Source organism: Chiroxiphia lanceolata, chromosome 7 (genome assembly GCF_009829145.1).
Source record: "Chiroxiphia lanceolata isolate bChiLan1 chromosome 7, bChiLan1.pri, whole genome shotgun sequence".
NCBI lineage: Eukaryota > Metazoa > Chordata > Aves > Passeriformes > Pipridae > Chiroxiphia > Chiroxiphia lanceolata.
Genome location: NC_045643.1, coordinates 8667908 through 8685882, shown reverse-complemented (window position 1 = coordinate 8685882; position 17975 = coordinate 8667908). Strand labels below are relative to the sequence as shown.

General features: G+C 42.9%; 1 protein-coding gene across 1 annotated transcript in view; it reads left to right on the top strand.

The window, feature by feature from the left end:
- TMEFF2 (transmembrane protein with EGF like and two follistatin like domains 2) overlaps positions 1–17975 on the top strand; it is a 127800-nt gene that overhangs the window by 74171 nt on the left and 35654 nt on the right. Inside the window, exon 5 of the mRNA XM_032692973.1 lies at positions 60–156. Within this exon, the coding sequence (XP_032548864.1) occupies positions 60–156 (97 nt within the window). The remainder of the gene's footprint in view (positions 1–59; positions 157–17975) is intronic.

The window sequence follows — 17975 nt, the reverse complement described above, 5'->3', positions numbered from 1 at the left end:
AGTGCTTTGCTACAATGCCATCTTTACTAATGTATATTCTTCTGCTTTCCATCAAACAGTCAATGAAGGCTCAGGTGAAACCAATCAAAAAGAGACATCGACCTGTGACATTTGCCAATTTGGGGCAGAGTGTGATGAAGATGCAGAGGATGTTTGGTACAGTAATTTGCTCTACTCTTCTATTTTAATGAATGTTGTATTATTTAAAGGTACCGTGGTTTAGAAAGCATTACAAATGTAAGATACTCAATTTTCTGCACTCAGAGATTCATCTCAAAGTGAATGAGGTGGTTGTTATTCTGAAAAAAATGTATAAAACACTCTGGTTTATAATTTTGGAACATGCACAATTTAGACCAACTCTAGAAACACAGTTATCCATTTTGTTGCCATTATAACTTATGTTATTCCATCTGGGGTTTTACAGCTTCATACTTCAGTAAAAATAGAATTGGGAAAAATAATTGACCTAAAGCTTTTCCAGTTAGAAAGTATCATTAGTATTATCATCATGTTAATTCATGTGTGGCATTAGAAACGCTGGGAAATCTGTCTCACTTTTTCCTAGTTGCTGGAGTTGAAAACTAACCCTCAATTGTTTGAAAAAATGAGAGTATACATTTAGACATTTTCTCAATGGAAATGGTTTTAATTTTTATTTTTTAAAAAATGTTTCAAAATTATTCATGTTTTTTTATTATTTTAAACCTTAATTACATTAGCTGAAGGGAAATAATTCTATTTACTCAGATTTTTATTTTTTCATTTTGTATTTTGCCTAGGAACTATGCAAACATATATTAGGCCATCTCTGAGCTAATCATTTCATTGTGATTTTGGAATAGCCAATAGATCAAAAAGGTCACTATTCACAGAGTTTTAGTTCTAACACTGCCTTAATGCCCTGCCTCGTATTTCTATCCAAATAACTAAAACTTAGAGACAGAACAAAATAAGTCTTGCAAATGTTAGAGCTGTGGTTTGTATGGTGCTTCTAAAGCTGTGGGCTAGTGTTAGCTAAAGAATGGACACAGAGACTGGGCAGTGAGATGTCAATAAAGCAACATGGCCCAAGTTCTGACTTGGACAGTAAGAATGGAACAGAGAGGAGTCAATGACTGAATGGTGAACATGATAACTGGGCCCAGTGTTAGGCAGGTGACCTCACCCAGGAAAGGCATCCATGCCCTGTTGGTCAGGTTGGTTCTAGTCTTTAAAATAACCCAACTAAACAAACTGCAGAGTCCTTGCTCTGTCTCCAGTCATCAAAGGAAATGGTGGTGGTGAAAAACAGGAGCAAGGTGCGTCATGGTTATAGGTTTCAGTAATGTAATGAAATTTGCGAGTGAGAAATTGCCTAATGTTGACTTTGCTTAAGGAAATTATCCCAGATGTTACGATTTTCATTGTCTCCTTGGCTGGTTGTCCTTGAGAGCTTTCGTGGTGCAGTATAGAAACAAAACCATGGTAAAATTAATATATCAAAATTCACAGTCTAGTGCTCATGTTTTCATAATTAAGTGCACTTCCAAATTGGAAGGCAGAAGAAGAGAGGGGCAAGGAATAAAATTAGCTACAAGATAACATTATTAATCATAAGCACTGAGTAGCAGTGTTTATTTTTTTCCAGAAATAGCTTGGTAAAATTGCCTGATCCAACTTACCCCAGTGTTCCCACTGCAGATTTTGCACTGTCTAACTCCTCCCCTTTGAAACAACTTGGCCTATATGGAGCAGCATAATGACAGCAGGAGCTGAAGTTCTCAATCTTTATTGACAGGCAGTCTTTCTGCAGGGGAAAGTGCTTCTCAGGGCAGGAAGCAGGGAAGGGCATTTACTGGGAGGATGCCATCAGACAAACTGTTATAAGGCAGGAAAGCCGATTTCCAACCAGAAATACAAAGACCTTATAAAGCCTGTTAAAAGGTCTGCTTTGAAGTAAACAACTTCATATGCCATAACAGCGCCCTGTTTTCCCATCCCTGCCCCCTGATTAGTCTTGGATAAGCATCTTTCCAAAAAAAGAGTCTCCTTTCTTATTTGTAGGAAAAAAGCGAACTACGTTCTAGACCCCTCTTTCAAATGTATGTTAATTGACTTTTCATGTTTGGCACTAGATAAACATATTCCCCCACTCCCCGTACCAAGATTTGATGTGCAGAAAATGTCCTTAGATTAAGTGGGAAAAGAAATTTCAGTTTATTATTCGATTACTGTTTTTACGTGGATCAAATTTCAGATATAAGCAGGGCTCCTTTAGCTGTCTCACCTGACTGATGAGGTTTGTACAGTCCAAACGGGGTCAGCAGTTCCTGGTGGTCCCAGGACCTGTTATTACAGGATGACGAGCCCAGCAATGGCAGTGAATCCATATCAATCAGGAGTAGTTTGAGGGTGCAGGGACGGTGCCTGATCCATTCCAGGTAAGAGGGATGCAAGCTGGTAGCTGAGCCAGACTTCAGAGAGCTGGGGATGCGAGGCTGGCTGTTCGCCTAATATTTCTAGGGTGCCAGAGTAGATCAGAGAAGAGAGCACAGGTGTGATAGCAGATGTGGTTGTGCTGCTGATGATTTAAAGTGACAATTGACATTATTCTGCGTTGTCACAGTCTGTTATTTTGCAGACCGTTATCTCTGGTTTAACTCTTACTGTTTTTTCTTTCGGGTTTTTTTTTCTCTTTTTTTTTTTTTTTTTTTTTTATTCATTACCAGTTGTCACTCATCTAAACTGTGCTATTGTACTGTGTCACCATTATTTTTAAATCTTTTTATTTGCCTAAAACCAATCTGTTAATGGCTAGACTCCTGGGATTCTGATGGGGGGTTTGGCACACAGAGGATTACTTGAAGGGGTAAGATTTTCTGGAAAGTATGAAGAAAAGGCAGAAAAGAAACCACTGTAATAACAGGTTTTCCATGGCATGTGAAAGCACATGTGTTATTATCCTATTCTGCAGTCAAGTATCATGAGAGTGAATGCAATTTGGCATTCCATTAGTGAATCTCCTTCTCTAAGTTAAAAACAAAGACTGTTCAGTTGAAAGTCTTTAACATCTTGCTACTTTAATACGTGAAAGCTTCTTGTCACTAAGAGGATCGTGTATTGCTGGCATTATTCCCACCTTTAATGCATTTTGCACCAGTGGGCTTCATGAATATTTAAAGCAGGGCAGTGGCTATGCTCTTTAGCACTGGATTACAATCTATTGGTAAATCAGGCATTTGGTGTTGCTTGCTTTTGGTTTTATTTCTGAACTGGCTAAGGAATAATTGATTTTGTCAGACAGGGCTACTCAACATAACACCAAGAGATATACTTAAAAGGAAATGAAGAATGAAGTGTAACATTTTGAACTGTGGTGTATTTCTAAGATCTTCCAAAAAGCATCTATAAAATACTCACTGAATGTAAACAGTGCTCTCCAAATGGAGTGTCTGCTCTCTGCTGAAGTGGCTTAGTTTCAGTACAGAACCACCATCAGAAACCTGGACTCCAGCATTAATCTCCTCCATATGGGCCACTTAGGAAATAAGAGCACTCCCTACACTGGACAAGCCAGGGTTTGCACAGATACTGGGCAGCTATTTCAGAGGTCCACTGATGTGCCCAAAGTGGAAGGAGATAAATAATAGGAAATTCAACCCTTCTGTTGAATTTCCTTTTGGAAAACGCTGACAATAGAGAGGACAGGAGTATTTTCTTAAAACCAGATTAAAGCCTGCAAACCTCTGACTTGCAGAGTTAATCAAAATCAAAATGATGAATTGGGGTTAAATATGTGTCCCCTCAGAATTTCAGTATTAGCAGATCAGGCAGCAGCAGTCTGGAAGTGCAGCATTGCCCACAATAAGATGCAGGTTGCCAGCTGTAAGACAGACGTGCAAAGATGTGTAGTGAGCTCAGAGAGTGCTTCCCTTGCAGCCTGGCAGTGTCTGAGGAGGTGAGGAGGCCCTCTCCACAGAGTGCTCCTCTGCCTGCCCCTTCCTCCCTCCTGGAGGTTGCAGGTGGAGGAGAGAGGCAGCAATATCTCTGGCAGGAGGTGCCTAACCCTGAAATGGGCCCCTTGGGGGTTTGCACCAGTAATAAAAGGGGCGTAAATGCCCCTGCTGTTTTCTGCATCTCCATCCCACACACCCCAGCTCCTTGGCTGGGTGTAGGGTACTGTACTCTGCCATAGGCACCATGCTTGTGGTAGGCACCTTCCCTCCCTCTTCACAAGCCTGGCCCACACTGGAGGAACCTTTTCCATTTCTTGCCAGCAGACAAGGATCCCACCAGGCAGGTCCAGCTCCAGAGAGGATGCTGAAGCTGTTCTGTGGGGACACTGGGCCCCTGATGACCCTAGGCTGGGAGCCTGGGGGAAGCCATCCAGGCCTGAATGAAGGAGCTTGGCATGCTCAGTGTCTAGGTCAGTGGGTGAAGGAAGGAGAGTTGTTCCCAGGCATGCTGTGTGGCTGGGTGATATTCCCAAGTGAGGTGGTGACACTGCAGCATAATTACAGCAGGTCCCTTGTGTCCTGCACTTCTTTCTGCATGGCTGGGACAGTAAACTCCACTTACCCAAGGCAGACAGGCACATACACAAGACGTATAAAGAAGATGAACTGCCTCAGTCCCTTGTTTCATATTTTACTGTTAATCACTGATACATCTAGTTTGGGTAAATGCTCCTATAAGGCAAGTGAAGAGTCTGCAGCTCATGAGAATGACAAAACCACATTCTCATGCAAATAAGTTGCACTGTACATGGGAAATAATCTGTGCAAATCATGCAGCTGCCATCTGCAGCGACCCCTATAATCAATATTGCTCTAGCAATCAATATTTATCTTTATTATAGTATAGAAAGAAAACTAATGTGAAAGAAGCTAATGGTTTTGCCAGCTTCTCAATCCACACAGCAATTAGGTCAGTTGGCTTTGGGTCCCTTCCCCCTTCCATCAGTTGCTCTCAACCAGAGCATTTGCAAACAAGATGCTGTACTGATATAAAGTACTAAAAGGTAGTTTGAAGTCTCACATACATTACACGGGTATTGGCTGCTTCATGTTCAGCGGTGTGTATAATAACTATGTGTGACCTACTTGTTCCAGATGCAGAAACAACGAGCTGCTTTAACATCTGCAATGTCCTGAGCGTTATACAGTAGATATATTGCTGTTTTCTGCTTCTTTTTTGTCTCTTTTAGTGAAAAAGTAGATCATTGTTCATGGCTGGGTATAACACTTAAACATACAAATTGAACTTGTGGTTCAAATAAACGTGGAAATGGAATTAAATCATTAAAAATACACAATTCTGTAAAAACTTACATTTCTGCCTAACTTGAGATCATACCTAGAGCATGAAGTGAAGCTGCTTCTGCAGAAATCTTCACATGAAGCTTAATAGTCGTGCCAAATAAGAGTCCAGGCCAGGGTTTGCAGAGGGTAGTAAAGGCACTGCAGCACACAATCTCTGCATTGCACAGCAACAGATGACCAAGCATCTTGCACCTTCTTACACCCATGTCACTTATCTTAGCCCCAACCTGATAACAGAGCTACCTCCAGTGCCTGCCCGGAAATCAGCCCAGTTCTGTCTCTGGTAATTGCTAATGTTTCATTTGATGCTTGTTCTATGGTTAAAAGATTTTGAAATAGAAGGAAAGCAGCTGACTTCCAGGGTAACTGTTGAGATGCCATGTGGAGATAACTGTAGAGACACCGTGCAGCGGGCTAAGAATCAGCAATACTGGAAAAAATGTAGCCTAAGCAACTGGACATTGGTCATTTAAGGGTCTGCAATGAAAGACAAAACATGAGAAAAGTTAGGCAAAGCAAGATGGCACCTACCTGTATGTTCTGTTTTAATTATTAAGCCTGCTCTGAGAAAGGATTGGGTTGGTGGCTTCTGTTGGAGCCTGGTCAGCCAGATCCTGCTGCCTCTGGGGTATGAGAGCAGCCTGGGGCTGTGGAAAGAAATGCCACATGAACTGGCACAAAAGTGAGAAAACTAGCAAAATACAAAATTGTAGTTTGAATTGCTGTCCACAGCACAAACAAGAACAATGTTGCAGCAGCTGCAGCTTAGGTGAAAGCTTCAGCTTATTAGAAACCAGTGTCTAGACATCATGTTAGACTCAGAAAATAAGGTCCCCAGGTCAGCATTGCATGAACGGCGCAGTTCCTATCAGGTAAGATACTGAGATATTTTAGGACTCTTTCAGAGGGCAGTTTCAACCTAAAACTAGCCTAGGTGAAAAAGTGACTTCATACCCCACCATAACTAGAGAAAGACCCCCACTGACTTCTAAAAGACCTTAAATCAAGCCAAAGTTATGTGGCTTTCCTCTTTCTCAGAATGATTCTGCAGAAAGAGGAGAAGATGTGGAAGAGAATGTTAACTTAATTTTCAATGGGCGTTTCTCTTAAGAGAAGATATAGTCCAGTTCTGCAGTTCACAGAGGAGGATGAGGGACTGAGCACCTTGTATTTCTAAACTGATTGCACTGTGATTGCACTACTAGTGGCTTGGCTAGAAAGTTAATGCTTGGAAAACCGGTGGCTTGTTTGGCCATCTGGTGAAATTGTTTTCTCTACATACATTTTATTTGGGTTTAGTTAAAACCAACCATTTTTCCCAGTCAGGTGAGTTTCAGAAAATCGCCTTACCATCTCTGCATCCTTCATCCTTTGCCAAAATAGCCTATTTAATTTTGAAGTGAGACTGATTCCCAGCTCCTTTAGGGTGATGGCTTGGAGAATTTGACCTTTCTATCCATTGAGTCAATGCAATTCTTCAGAGGCTTATGTTCATTTGAGTAAGTCCTGCCTTTCCAGATTCTCAGGATTTATTTTCTTAATAACATTCTTTAAAAAAAAAACAACTTGTTTTAACATAAGCCAAGATTGTCTGGAGTTACTTATGCTTCATAGTGTTTTATTACCAATACACTTTGGAACACTCTGGTAAATAATTCAGCCTACACAAAGAAATTGGCTATATTTTCTCTATACATCGAGGAAGTCTGTCGTGTAGACTATATATCACAGCTCTAAATGTTCTCAGATAAATGCAAACCCACATTGTATTCCATCTGTACTACTCACACAAGTAGGTTTTTAGGGACCTTATACGACACATCCATCTCTTATCCAAACACCAGAATCCCTAACATTTGGTTTTGTAATAAAAAAGACATTTTTTATCTTTTGCAATTACAGCAAAACTTGCTGTGTGTCCAGGGGATAATACCCTACACAGTCATAAAGCTTATAGTTGTTTTTTCTCCTTGTGCTCCTCTTTTCAGATGCTCATCCAAACTTGCTTTTCAGTTCAGAAGGTGAACTTGCAGTTTATGGAAGTCATGAAAGTTATTCCACTGACTTCAGTGAAACAAAACTTCTCTCCTAGTTTGATAACTATGGAGTAACTTCTCAGTGGAGCCTTTTGCTTGTAGAAGGGAGAACAGACTCTGTCGGAGTGTAAATGCTCTGTCATTCACACAGTGCAAAAGAATGACTTGGAAATCGTGATGATAAAAGCAGAATTTGCTTTACTAACTGCTTCAATTGCTTCAGAGGAAATATTGATTTGTGAAAAGCCAAAAATAACTTCTGAGATTTTTGGGGGGTTTTCATGTCTTACAGTGCCATGCCCCTGTAGGAGCAAGACACAAATTCTTTTGAAATTTGGGGGAGGAAGGCTTATAAGATATGTAGTCATCATTTGTCTCAACGATTACTAGTTTGTCAACATCAGAGTTGGGGAAAACAGCTGCAATAATTTAAAAAGTGTGGCTCAGAACAGCCCAATTTTCCCATTAGGTTTCCATGGCCAAAATACCTACCTATGTGGTGTGTGAACGGGAGGCACGTAGGCATGGAGGGATGGCTGGTCATGGCAGAGAAGGCTGGAGGGCTGGGTGGGGAAAGGACAGAGGATTGTGGAAGCAGGGAGGTAACCTAAAGCTGACTTGAAGCTAGTCCAGTTTGTCGTTTTCTGGAAAGTGGGGAGGGGCTGCAGTGGCTGCCCACGTTCAGGGGCTCAGGGAGAGTTTTGGAGCTGCTACCTAAGGGTGGGAGGAAGGTTGTCCTCACCTGCCTTCCCTCTGCCTGGCTTTGAGGCTGGAATGGCACATCCAGCATGAGCAGGTGAATGAAACATTTATATGGTGGGGATGGCTGGAGGATGTGTGGTGTAGCAGCTCATAAGGCATTGAGGTGTTGTGGCTGTGGACTGTGTTAACACTGATCTGTACCTATTACAAGAGTGCATGTGTGTGGCTCAGCATTGTATGAGGCAGCAACAGCATCCCTCTGTATTTTCAGGAAATGTACACAACAGATACACATGACAGCAGGGTGGAGAGCAACCATTGGATGCACCCAGTTTAACAGGGGAGGAAATGAACCCAAGGTTTTGGGGAATTTTTTACTCCTCTACCACCAGATGTGACTGTGGTTTTCAGTCCTAGGTAGGAAAATGTCGCAGCCTCCTGAGCGCATGCCTTTATTTGCACTGGAAGGAATGTTTTTGGCAGTCTCTTTTGTTCTCTTGCTGTAATACAGGATGTTGTAAAGATCCTGCCTGGCTCCTGACGCTTTGTGGGAGGTACACAAAAGGGTCCCTTTGGGCTCTGCAAGGGCAAAGCTGTGTGCAGGTGCTCCGAGGCTTGGTTTGTAACCCCACGGTTACATTGGTTGTGTAACCCCGTGGCTGGGAGATCCTGGGCTCACCAGGCTGTGAAAGTGCACATAAGGGAGATGATAATATGATAATGCACATCAGATATTAATGTGCATTGACACATAATCGTCTGCGTACATCAAGGCATTACAGCATAAAAGAGCAAATGCAGAGGCCTTGGAGAGCAACATGCTTTTACACCTTTTCCATCCCCCCTGCTTTCTCTTAGCCTTGTTATTTAAAAGTAAGTGTTCCTCCCTCCCTGGCCCCCCATTTAGCCAAAGTCATCCCCCAGCAGTAAACTGAGCGGTGCCTTCACGACGGCCTATTTAGTCGCAATAAAAAGCCGATTGGCCTAATGCGCAATCAAGAAAGGAGTGACATTTATTGCTTCAGTTTTATGATGCTGTGAACTGAGCAAGATTTGGAGCCTTACAGTGCCTTCAGGGGGCAGGAGATCACCAGCAATGAATTGTATTTATACCTTTTCCAATTTCCTACCAGCATTTTAGCAATAAATAGACTGTTGTTATTGAGTTTTATGTAAGTATGTTTACGAAAGCAGGAATACAACTTTGTAGCTCAGAATTACATGTGTTGGCTAAATAGATCAGCAGAGAGAATAACTATGTAAAACACTGGGAAAGCACTTACCAATTTATTATCAAATGTCTTAATAGAATGCTTCATCTCTTCCATCCCACTTTATGTTACTATTAAAATAGAACTGCCTCCATTGCAGAAGGTCAGAGGCTCCTTCACACACCCATGTTGGAACATCGAGGGCCACGGTTTGTTCACACATCTAAACCATTAAAAATACATCCCATGCATTAAATATGAGCTTGAGGAAAACTCAGTAGTAGCTGACGCAGAGTGGTGACCTCAGCTCTCACAGCCCCTGCGGAGCAGCAGGTGTCCCTTCCTCAGAGTCCATCTCCTGCCCTGGTCCCTTCCCACATGGAGGCTGCAGCTAAAAGCCTGTGTGAGATGTCCCCAGACATACAGATTTAATTGCTGTCTCTCAGCCTGCCCATTTTGTAATGGAGCTCTCCCTTGTGGAAGAGCGCGGGTGCCCCAGGGATACCTGTCCTGGCCAGTACTTACTCCTTTTTCAAGGAGCTGCAGGTGGATTCCACTGATCTGTGTCCCAGACCTGAAGAAGGTTACTGTCATCTCATTAGTTTGCTGGCAAGGATATGTCCTTCAGATGGCACATTTGCTCATCTGTCTTCCTTTCCCTGGCAGCAGTACTTTGCCTTGGGGCTTGATCCCAAAAGCAGACAGCCACTGTGGTCATCATGAGACAGCAAGAGAGTCACAGAATATACTGAGCTGGAAGGGACCCACAAGGATCATCAAGCCCAACCCTTAGCCCTGCCCAGGACATCCCCATAAGTCACACCATGTGCCTGAGAGCATCATCCAAACACTTTTTGAACTTTGTCAGACTTGGTGCTGTGACCACTGCCCTGAGGAGCCTGTTCAGTGCCCAGCCACCCTCTGGGGGAAGAATCTTTTTCTAATATCCAACCTAAACCTCTCCTGACACAACTTCAGGAGAGGCGGCATCCCCAGCCAGTCCTAGTGCCTAGTTTCATACAGCAGCTTTCACCTACAGACCTGAATGCTCTGAGGAAAAAGAATGTTACTGCTGCACCCTCCTTGAACGTGCAGAGAAGTGATTTGCTTGAGTGCCAGTCTCAAACCTGTGGGCCGAGATCTCATTTCCCTGCTGTGCAGGATGACATGAGGTTACCTTTCCTTATTGCTGTCGGTGCAGAAGGTGCAAGCAGTGCCTGAAGGAAAGCCTGGAAGAATCCTCCTAAAATTTTGTTAAATATCTAGACTGCATTTTGTTTTGTGATTAAAGGCAGCTAACCAAGCAGGGCAGCCTGGAGTATGCAGCCAGTTCAGATGGCACTGCCTCAGGCTCAGAACCATGAGCCACACGTGTTTAAGGATGCAGAGCAGTTTATGGTGAGCAGTATGGTTTTGCACACCTGGAGGCAGTCTTTACATTGAGTCTTTTTCCACAGTTTTCTTCTCACTATTTTTAGGAAGGTCACTTCTAAGCCTTTCCTTCCCCACCAGCAGTGGGGATTGGCTGGAAGGACAATGTGTTGTGAGGGATTGGCTGGAAGGACACTGGTCTTTGCTAGCCAAAAGGCCGTCATCCCTTTACCTTCACTGATAAATCAGAGCTTGCCTTCCACTTTCAGAAGTAACTTCTAGTGTTGTTAACAACGGTGTTACCAGAAATTTGTCACTGATCCCAGATGGTGCTACAGTTCTCTGTGAACAGATCAATCCTTCTGGTATGGCAAGGTCTGTGCCAGGACCTGCAGCTAGATAGTGTCCCATGCTTCCCACTGGACACTGCAGTATTCCCACTGGCTGTTACAGGCTGAGGTGAAATGCTGGGATTTGTGGAAACAGTTCTCACTATTCTTCTGGCTTCAAAAAGGAGCGAACAATGTCAGCAGTCTGAGGCACACAGCAATAAGCCGTTCGTGAAGGACAGCCTCAAATGTTTACAGAGAGAGAAACAGTCAGCAAAGCTTTGTTTTAGCACAGACTACAGAGACGTGAAGGACACCGAGTGTTGGCAAACCATAAAAAGGCATTTATTTTATTCTGTGGGTTTTAAATAAACTTCACACGTTAGATACCTGCAGACACTAGAACTGGCATGTGCACAGAATTAGAATGTTCTGCTCTGGTCACACAGCTAGTGTGAGGGTTTTTCCATGATTCTTCAAACCCAGTCATCAGCCTTGTAATTCTCTGTTTGGCTTTAAAGCATCCAATCTAGCAAAGATTGCTTTATACAACTTAGTTCCTTTTAAATAGGAGTGATATTTAAAAAAATATATATATGACACATTCATTTTGCCCTAAAGGTGTTAGCATACAGTTCAATGTACTGTTGAGGGCACCAAAGGCATCAGGAAGCCAGATGAAGGTCGTATTATAATTGGTGCTGTGAATTGCAAGAAGGAAGTAAAGGTGAATTTTGTGATACTTTTTGTCAAAAACTTAGCAAAAAAAGTTATGGGGTAAAAATTAGAGGAGAACTAGGAATCAAATTGCAGTGTCTTGCACAGCAAATTAAAATGTTTTTCATGAGCTGCAGTCTCCAGGATGACTTCTTGAAAACTGGTGAAGTGTGAGACCATCTCCTCACCGAGCTCCAGGAAGGAGGCAGCGCCCCCCAGAACTCTCCTCAGGGCTGTAAAGCAAGGTGTCTCAGGGAGCAGTCCAAGAAAATGTTTTGGAACAACCTCCATGAACTGCCATAGAAAAAAAAAACGTGCTCTGAAAAATCCACACGTATTTTTAAGCCTTGCCAGTCAGTCCCTGCTATTGAGCAGCAGCAGCGTGGCAGCTGTACAGCGATTGCCCAAGCTCCTGGCTCTGCACTCCAGCTACGCTCCCAGAGTGTGTTGCATTTGGTATGCAAGGAAGGGCATCAGTAAATATATTCACCACTTTAGTGCATTTTAGCTTGACATGTGTCCAGTGAACAATATTTTGGGCTCTTGCAGTGAAAAAAGCAGGGGGAAAAAAAAAATATCACCTGATTATTCCGCGCTTCCTTCTGTTATGATGCTTTGGGGTCCTTCAAATCATTTTCATTATGCACTACATAATAATAAAAATCTCTATGCAGTATGCTGATAATTCCGTGCATGGTCTCTGTGATTTCTAATTGTTTGAATAACAGGATGCTATTGAAATGCCATGCAGAAACACTGCATCACCCTGAGGGAATCAAGCTTTTCTCCTTTTACTCCTGGTGAAGATAAACATTTGAACAGTTGAAATAGGTAAAATATCCCAGGGAAGCCACTGTGCAAAGTAGAACATGCTAAAGCCTTTAGTGCAGAAGCTGTGCTGCAAAGGACAAAAAGGAAAAATAAATTAGATAAATGAATAAATAAATAAATAAATAACATTGAATGGAAGGCACTCACAATAAGCCATGCTTTTTCTTCTCCTGTGATCTTAAAGCAGAAGAGAAGCACTAGCAGGCCCAGGAAAGAAATACCGCGTGCTATTTTTGTGCTGCCATTATAAAATATGTATTGTTTATTGTTCTGCACTGCAGCTAAAGTTTTGCATCAGCCTCAAAATTACAGCAAAGTTTGTTTTGAAGGAGACATGCAGTGTCTCTATTCTTTAAGCCTCTTAATGATGTTCTTAAGAATGCAGTGATAGGATTTCAATCTCCTGGCAAGCACAGACAGGTTGTAGGGTATGATTCATAGAAAGAGTAAAATACTGTGTGCCAGTGTGCATTATGAATGTATTTTATATATATGTATGTCAGTGTACCTGATGTTCAGCTGCATGCAAAACCAGGCAATGGTGCCAGGCACTTTTGTCTCTTGGCTGGAGGCATCATTGGGTACCACCCTCTTGAGCTGTGCTCCACAAGCTGCAGGGACCACTGTGGGGCACTGAGTTTGACCAGGCTACCAAAAGTCCCTGTTGACTCTGTATTGAGGGTGCCAGGACTTTGCACTAAAACTTTACTCTCTGTAAAATGGGTATAATAGTACCAGGTCATTGCTGCTGTAGGGCTGTATGAGATCACTGTAAAGCTTAATGGTGTACTTGCAGATGGGCTGAGGGTCAGAGGCAGGAGCTCGTATTTATGTGGTCCTTTTGACACTGATGTGGAAACTAAGGTGTGTGCAAGCGCCCTGGAGCAATCCAGTTTAGCTGCCTGTGTGTGCAGGCAGCTTTGAGGATGGGTGATGTGCCGAGGTGGGTACAGAGGTGACCTGTCACTGCTCCCCGGTAAGGGGTATCGCAGGCAGCGTGTTTTAACAAGGCACAATGCCGGTCTGAGGAGGCTAGCTGAGCTCCCAGAGGCTGGGTCTACCCAGCCTGGTTAACCTTGCCAGTCCTTGCTTAGAGCTGGTTCAAGTATCTCTGCGTGGTGTTGTGTTGAGACACATTAAACATACCCAAAGCTGCCTGGGTAAGTGAGCGCTCCCACCAGCCTCCTGACACGGGGCTGAACCGTGGTACGGTGCGTGCACGGATGTTGAGGCGTAATGTTAAGCCTGGCTTCATTTCAGCTTGCCTGCTGGTAATGTCAACAAAGATGCCCTGTGTACCAGAGAGAAAAACCTTGCAGGAATCCTAATGATAGAGAAGGCATTTGGGACTGATTGCCACGCTCTTTATGCAGGAATACACTGCCAGGTTTGCTTTAAACGGGCATTTAATGTCCTACTTGGAGGGGCAGGGGGCTTGGGGAGGACCATGCTGACATCCAGAAATTTCAGCTTCTGATCACCATTTTCTAGTCAGAGCAGAGGAAGATAAGAAATGTCTCTAGTGAAAATATCATAAATGTACAACAACTGTGGTTTTATTTATACACTGGTTTAGGGCAAAGGAAAGGCTTTGGGCTTTTGTATGCTGCAAAATGTTGTTGGTTTTTTTCTTGCTTTTTTTATTTTTTGCCTGAAGAAAATATATAACGTTTAAAATGATTGCAGAATGGAACATTACTTTCCCTGTAAAATAGCGCTTGCTGAGACATGGTGGGATCTCACACTTGACCAAATTAGCATATGCGCTCAAGTATCAGAGCTCTGACTAGTAAAAATAACACTAGATTTGCATTTTCACATTTTTAGCTCTTGCTTTCCTGTCTGTTTGGTTTTATGCCTTTTTTCTTGACTGACAATTCTCTTTGTGGCAGATTTATTGCTGTTCTGCTGTTTGGACCCTGTAATCAACTAGACACTTGGCTGAAGACGTTAGTCATTTCATTAAGTACTTTTTTGCAGATATCTCAGACACAATTTTCTGTTGCTCTGGTTCCAAAAAGCAAATGACCCATGGCCAGCAAAGTCTGAATATGAATCTTTAATAAACAGAGGTAGTACAAACAATGCTCTCAGGTTTCCAAACAGCAGAGGGCTAATTAAAAGATGTTGAATGGGGAAGAACTGCCATTGCCATCTCGCTCATCTGACAGAAATGTGCCTGCATCTGTTCCCAATGAAACCGCTCTTTTGGAAGCATTGTCTCATTTATCCTCCTTGCTTCCAATCAGAGCTACATAGGAAACCTTCCTCGTGCTATGTTCAGATATTGGATAGTAATTTTTTTAAATTATTTTTCAGTAATACATTGCTGAAAACAAATTCTGAATAGTTGTCTTAGGAGTAAACATAAAGCATAGAGTGAGGTTCTTTTTGTCATCACTGTATCGCTGATGGTTATACTCTATTCATGAACTAAGGAAATATAATTATAGCATTCCCTTACCCTTCATGGGCAAAGAACCATTCATTTTATTGAGACACCTCCTTAAAACTCAGTTCCTCCCTCCAGGGACAGTCCTTCATAGCCATGAATCCTGTCTCCAGTTGCTTGCTCTCTGCAGGCAAAGGTACTCTCTCTGCCCAGAAAATAATACCATATGTTATTTGCAGAAGCGTGGGGAGTTAGGAGAACTGCACTCACCCGTGCCTGGTTTATGGACCCCATTAATTTTTAGAGAGACTGATTCAATAGAAAGCCAAGTTGGCTGCTCCAGCTTGGCCAAGCAGCCTGCTGCAGCATATCACCATCACTGCTGGGCCATAGACCTCTGGGGTCTGGACAGCATTTTTTTCATGGTAAGGATCTGGGCAGGGATGGCTTCTTTGTCATCTCTTCTCTTATTTCCCTGGGAAGGAGAGAAGCATGTTAATTGAGTGAAATAGCAACAGTCACTCCGCAAATGCCCGTGGGTGCCCTTGTGCTGTTGAGTACAATCTTTGCAGTTACTGCCTTGACAGAAGCTTGCAGACCAGAGTGCAGTGACGTGCACCCCACAAGTCAGTAGTGAGGCACAGGGAGGTGCCTTTCAGCATCTTACTGCCTCAGGCTAAGCTCAGCTCTGCCAGCTCTCCCACAGGCACCCTCTGAGCTTCTCCTGCATGTTGGCTGCAGAGCTGCACCTCTGCCTGCAGACACCTTCTGGTTCATCCTGGATGTGACGTTCTCGTGACAGGGCCCAGCAATGTCATCAAGCAGTGCTGCAGGATGCACCTTGGAAAGTCAGCCCCAAATCTTCTGCGGAGGTGCCCAGGTTTGCCTGTTGGACAGTCTTTTTAGTTTGCTTTGTTTATTTTGCTTCTGTGATCACCAAAGTAACCAAATAGGTTACTGGATGTTCAGCTCCTCCAAGATTATCATCATATGAAATTAAACGGAATAAAGTAAAGCATATAAAAGAAGGAGAATTCATTGGAGACTATCACAATGACCTGAAAGAAAAGACAGAAAATGAGCCTTGTTTAATGATTGTTTATGGTGGAAGCCCAAATTTTAATCAATTAACATAGGAGCCCATTATTTGAAAGATGCATTGGGCCTGTGAGACAGCATCCAGTGTTTCTTCCTTTCTCAGGGGAGTTGCAGGGTATCAGCTGACATTCCGGAGGCTCTCTTTCCTCGCAGATGCTTTTAAAGCTGTGTTTCTGACTGCAGAAGGCATAGTTAAACCTTACACATGTATTTTGCATATGCCCTTGGGTACAGTTGCATCCTGTGACCCCCTAGGAGACCTCATTGACCTTCTCACAGTGTCTTGTTTGAGGAACGCTCAGTCAGCCTTTCCATTGCCAAACTTTCTTCAGCGCTACGCTTAAAACACGGAAACCAAATAGATTTATTGATATAACTATAATCAGGAGTCATAGCCTGGATGATAAAATGGCCAAATTATCAAATTGCTTAAAATTAGAGCCATACTCAAGTGCCTCAGGGACTGGGAAGCTGCAGGCAGGCAGCCAGCCCACCAGCCAGTACCAGCACTGGGTTCTAGCGAGGAGCAGAATAGGATTTCTGGGCATGGCAAGTGTTAGGGTGAGGCTCTCTTTGGGGTAGGGGGTTTCTGTGTCCCACAAGCACTGAAGACTTAATGTACTCCCTGTGACCAAGCAGGGATGTCATATTTTGGTTCTGCTTGTTTAATAGGAGACAGTCCCACTTCTGCATTTTATAATGCTTCAAGAAGTGAAGGCACCTTTACCTATGGCAACAGGATTTCATTCACTCAGGTGCAATAAGTGCTGTTTATTTGGTATTTATTCCATCAGTAGTGGATCCCACCTAAGGCTGAGTTGTGCTCTGTGGCCACGTGTGTCAGCAAACACACGTTTGGAGTACATGCCCCACCTCTTTCCCTGCAGTTTGCTCTTCTGGAATTTGGGGGCGTGGTTGAAATTGCAGACTGCTTGTTCCTCCAGTTTGAAAAAATGTGTTTGAACACTGTCATTCCCCCTGATAAGAAGAGCACTATAAATTAAAAAGAGCCAGCAACGCAGGCACATTAATCTTCCTGATGCAATCCTACCTTTAGCATTTCCTGGCATATATGTGATGTTGACTTAATTGTGCAGCCTTGAAGTAGGATTTGAGTATATAAGTACAAAAGTAGTAATAAACTGCAGATACAAGCTGGAAGTTGTCCACTGAAAACTGTGCAAGGGGTGGATGATGCGCAGATCCTTGCAGCAAGGGGTGACAAGTTTGTTGTAGTGTTTTTTCGCTGTCCATTTAGCCCTGAAAAATGAGGCTTCACACAGGATCCTATAAGGCTTGAGCATATGGTGTCATCCTGAGGTTGTCCCTTCCTGCTCTCCCTCGCACACAAGTGATCTGACATCAGCACAAGCAGCGCGTGGTTCGTGGTGCTCGTGCGGTGCTTGGAAAGAAAGGCTGGTCTGACAGCTAAGATTTGAGAATGGAGTTCAGAAAAATCTTGCTTTTCTTCTCGCTTTTACTGAAAGAGGTCAGGAAAGCAATTTTGGCTCTTTGTGTTTTGGAAGGCATCAAAAGATGCAAATAAATGCCTGGTGGGCTCTGAAATGGCTTTGAAATCAGTGGGAGATAGGTCTCTGAGATTTCAAAAATCCCACACAAAGTGTTTGCATGCATCTTTAAGCATTTAAACACCTTTAAAAATATGTCTCTAAGGTGTCTAACTCTGAGCACAGGTTCCTGCGTCCCCTAGGCATTTTTGAAATTGCATCCAAAGTTGCTTAGATTTCCCCTAAAGAGCACCCTTTTGTTGTAATTTCCTCGTTAACTTAATTTTCTCTTGACTTGAAACATAATATATATTAACCTTCACTCATTTTTTGCAGCAAAATGTAGAGAAGTGAAGCTGTTTCTGAGCTGTTTTATTATACCAAAAAAAAGAGCATATGGCTGATTGTGTCCCATCTGAAATGCAAATGGTGGAGCTACGTGGAAAGAATTACTATTACTTGAGCAGTAAATGTTTC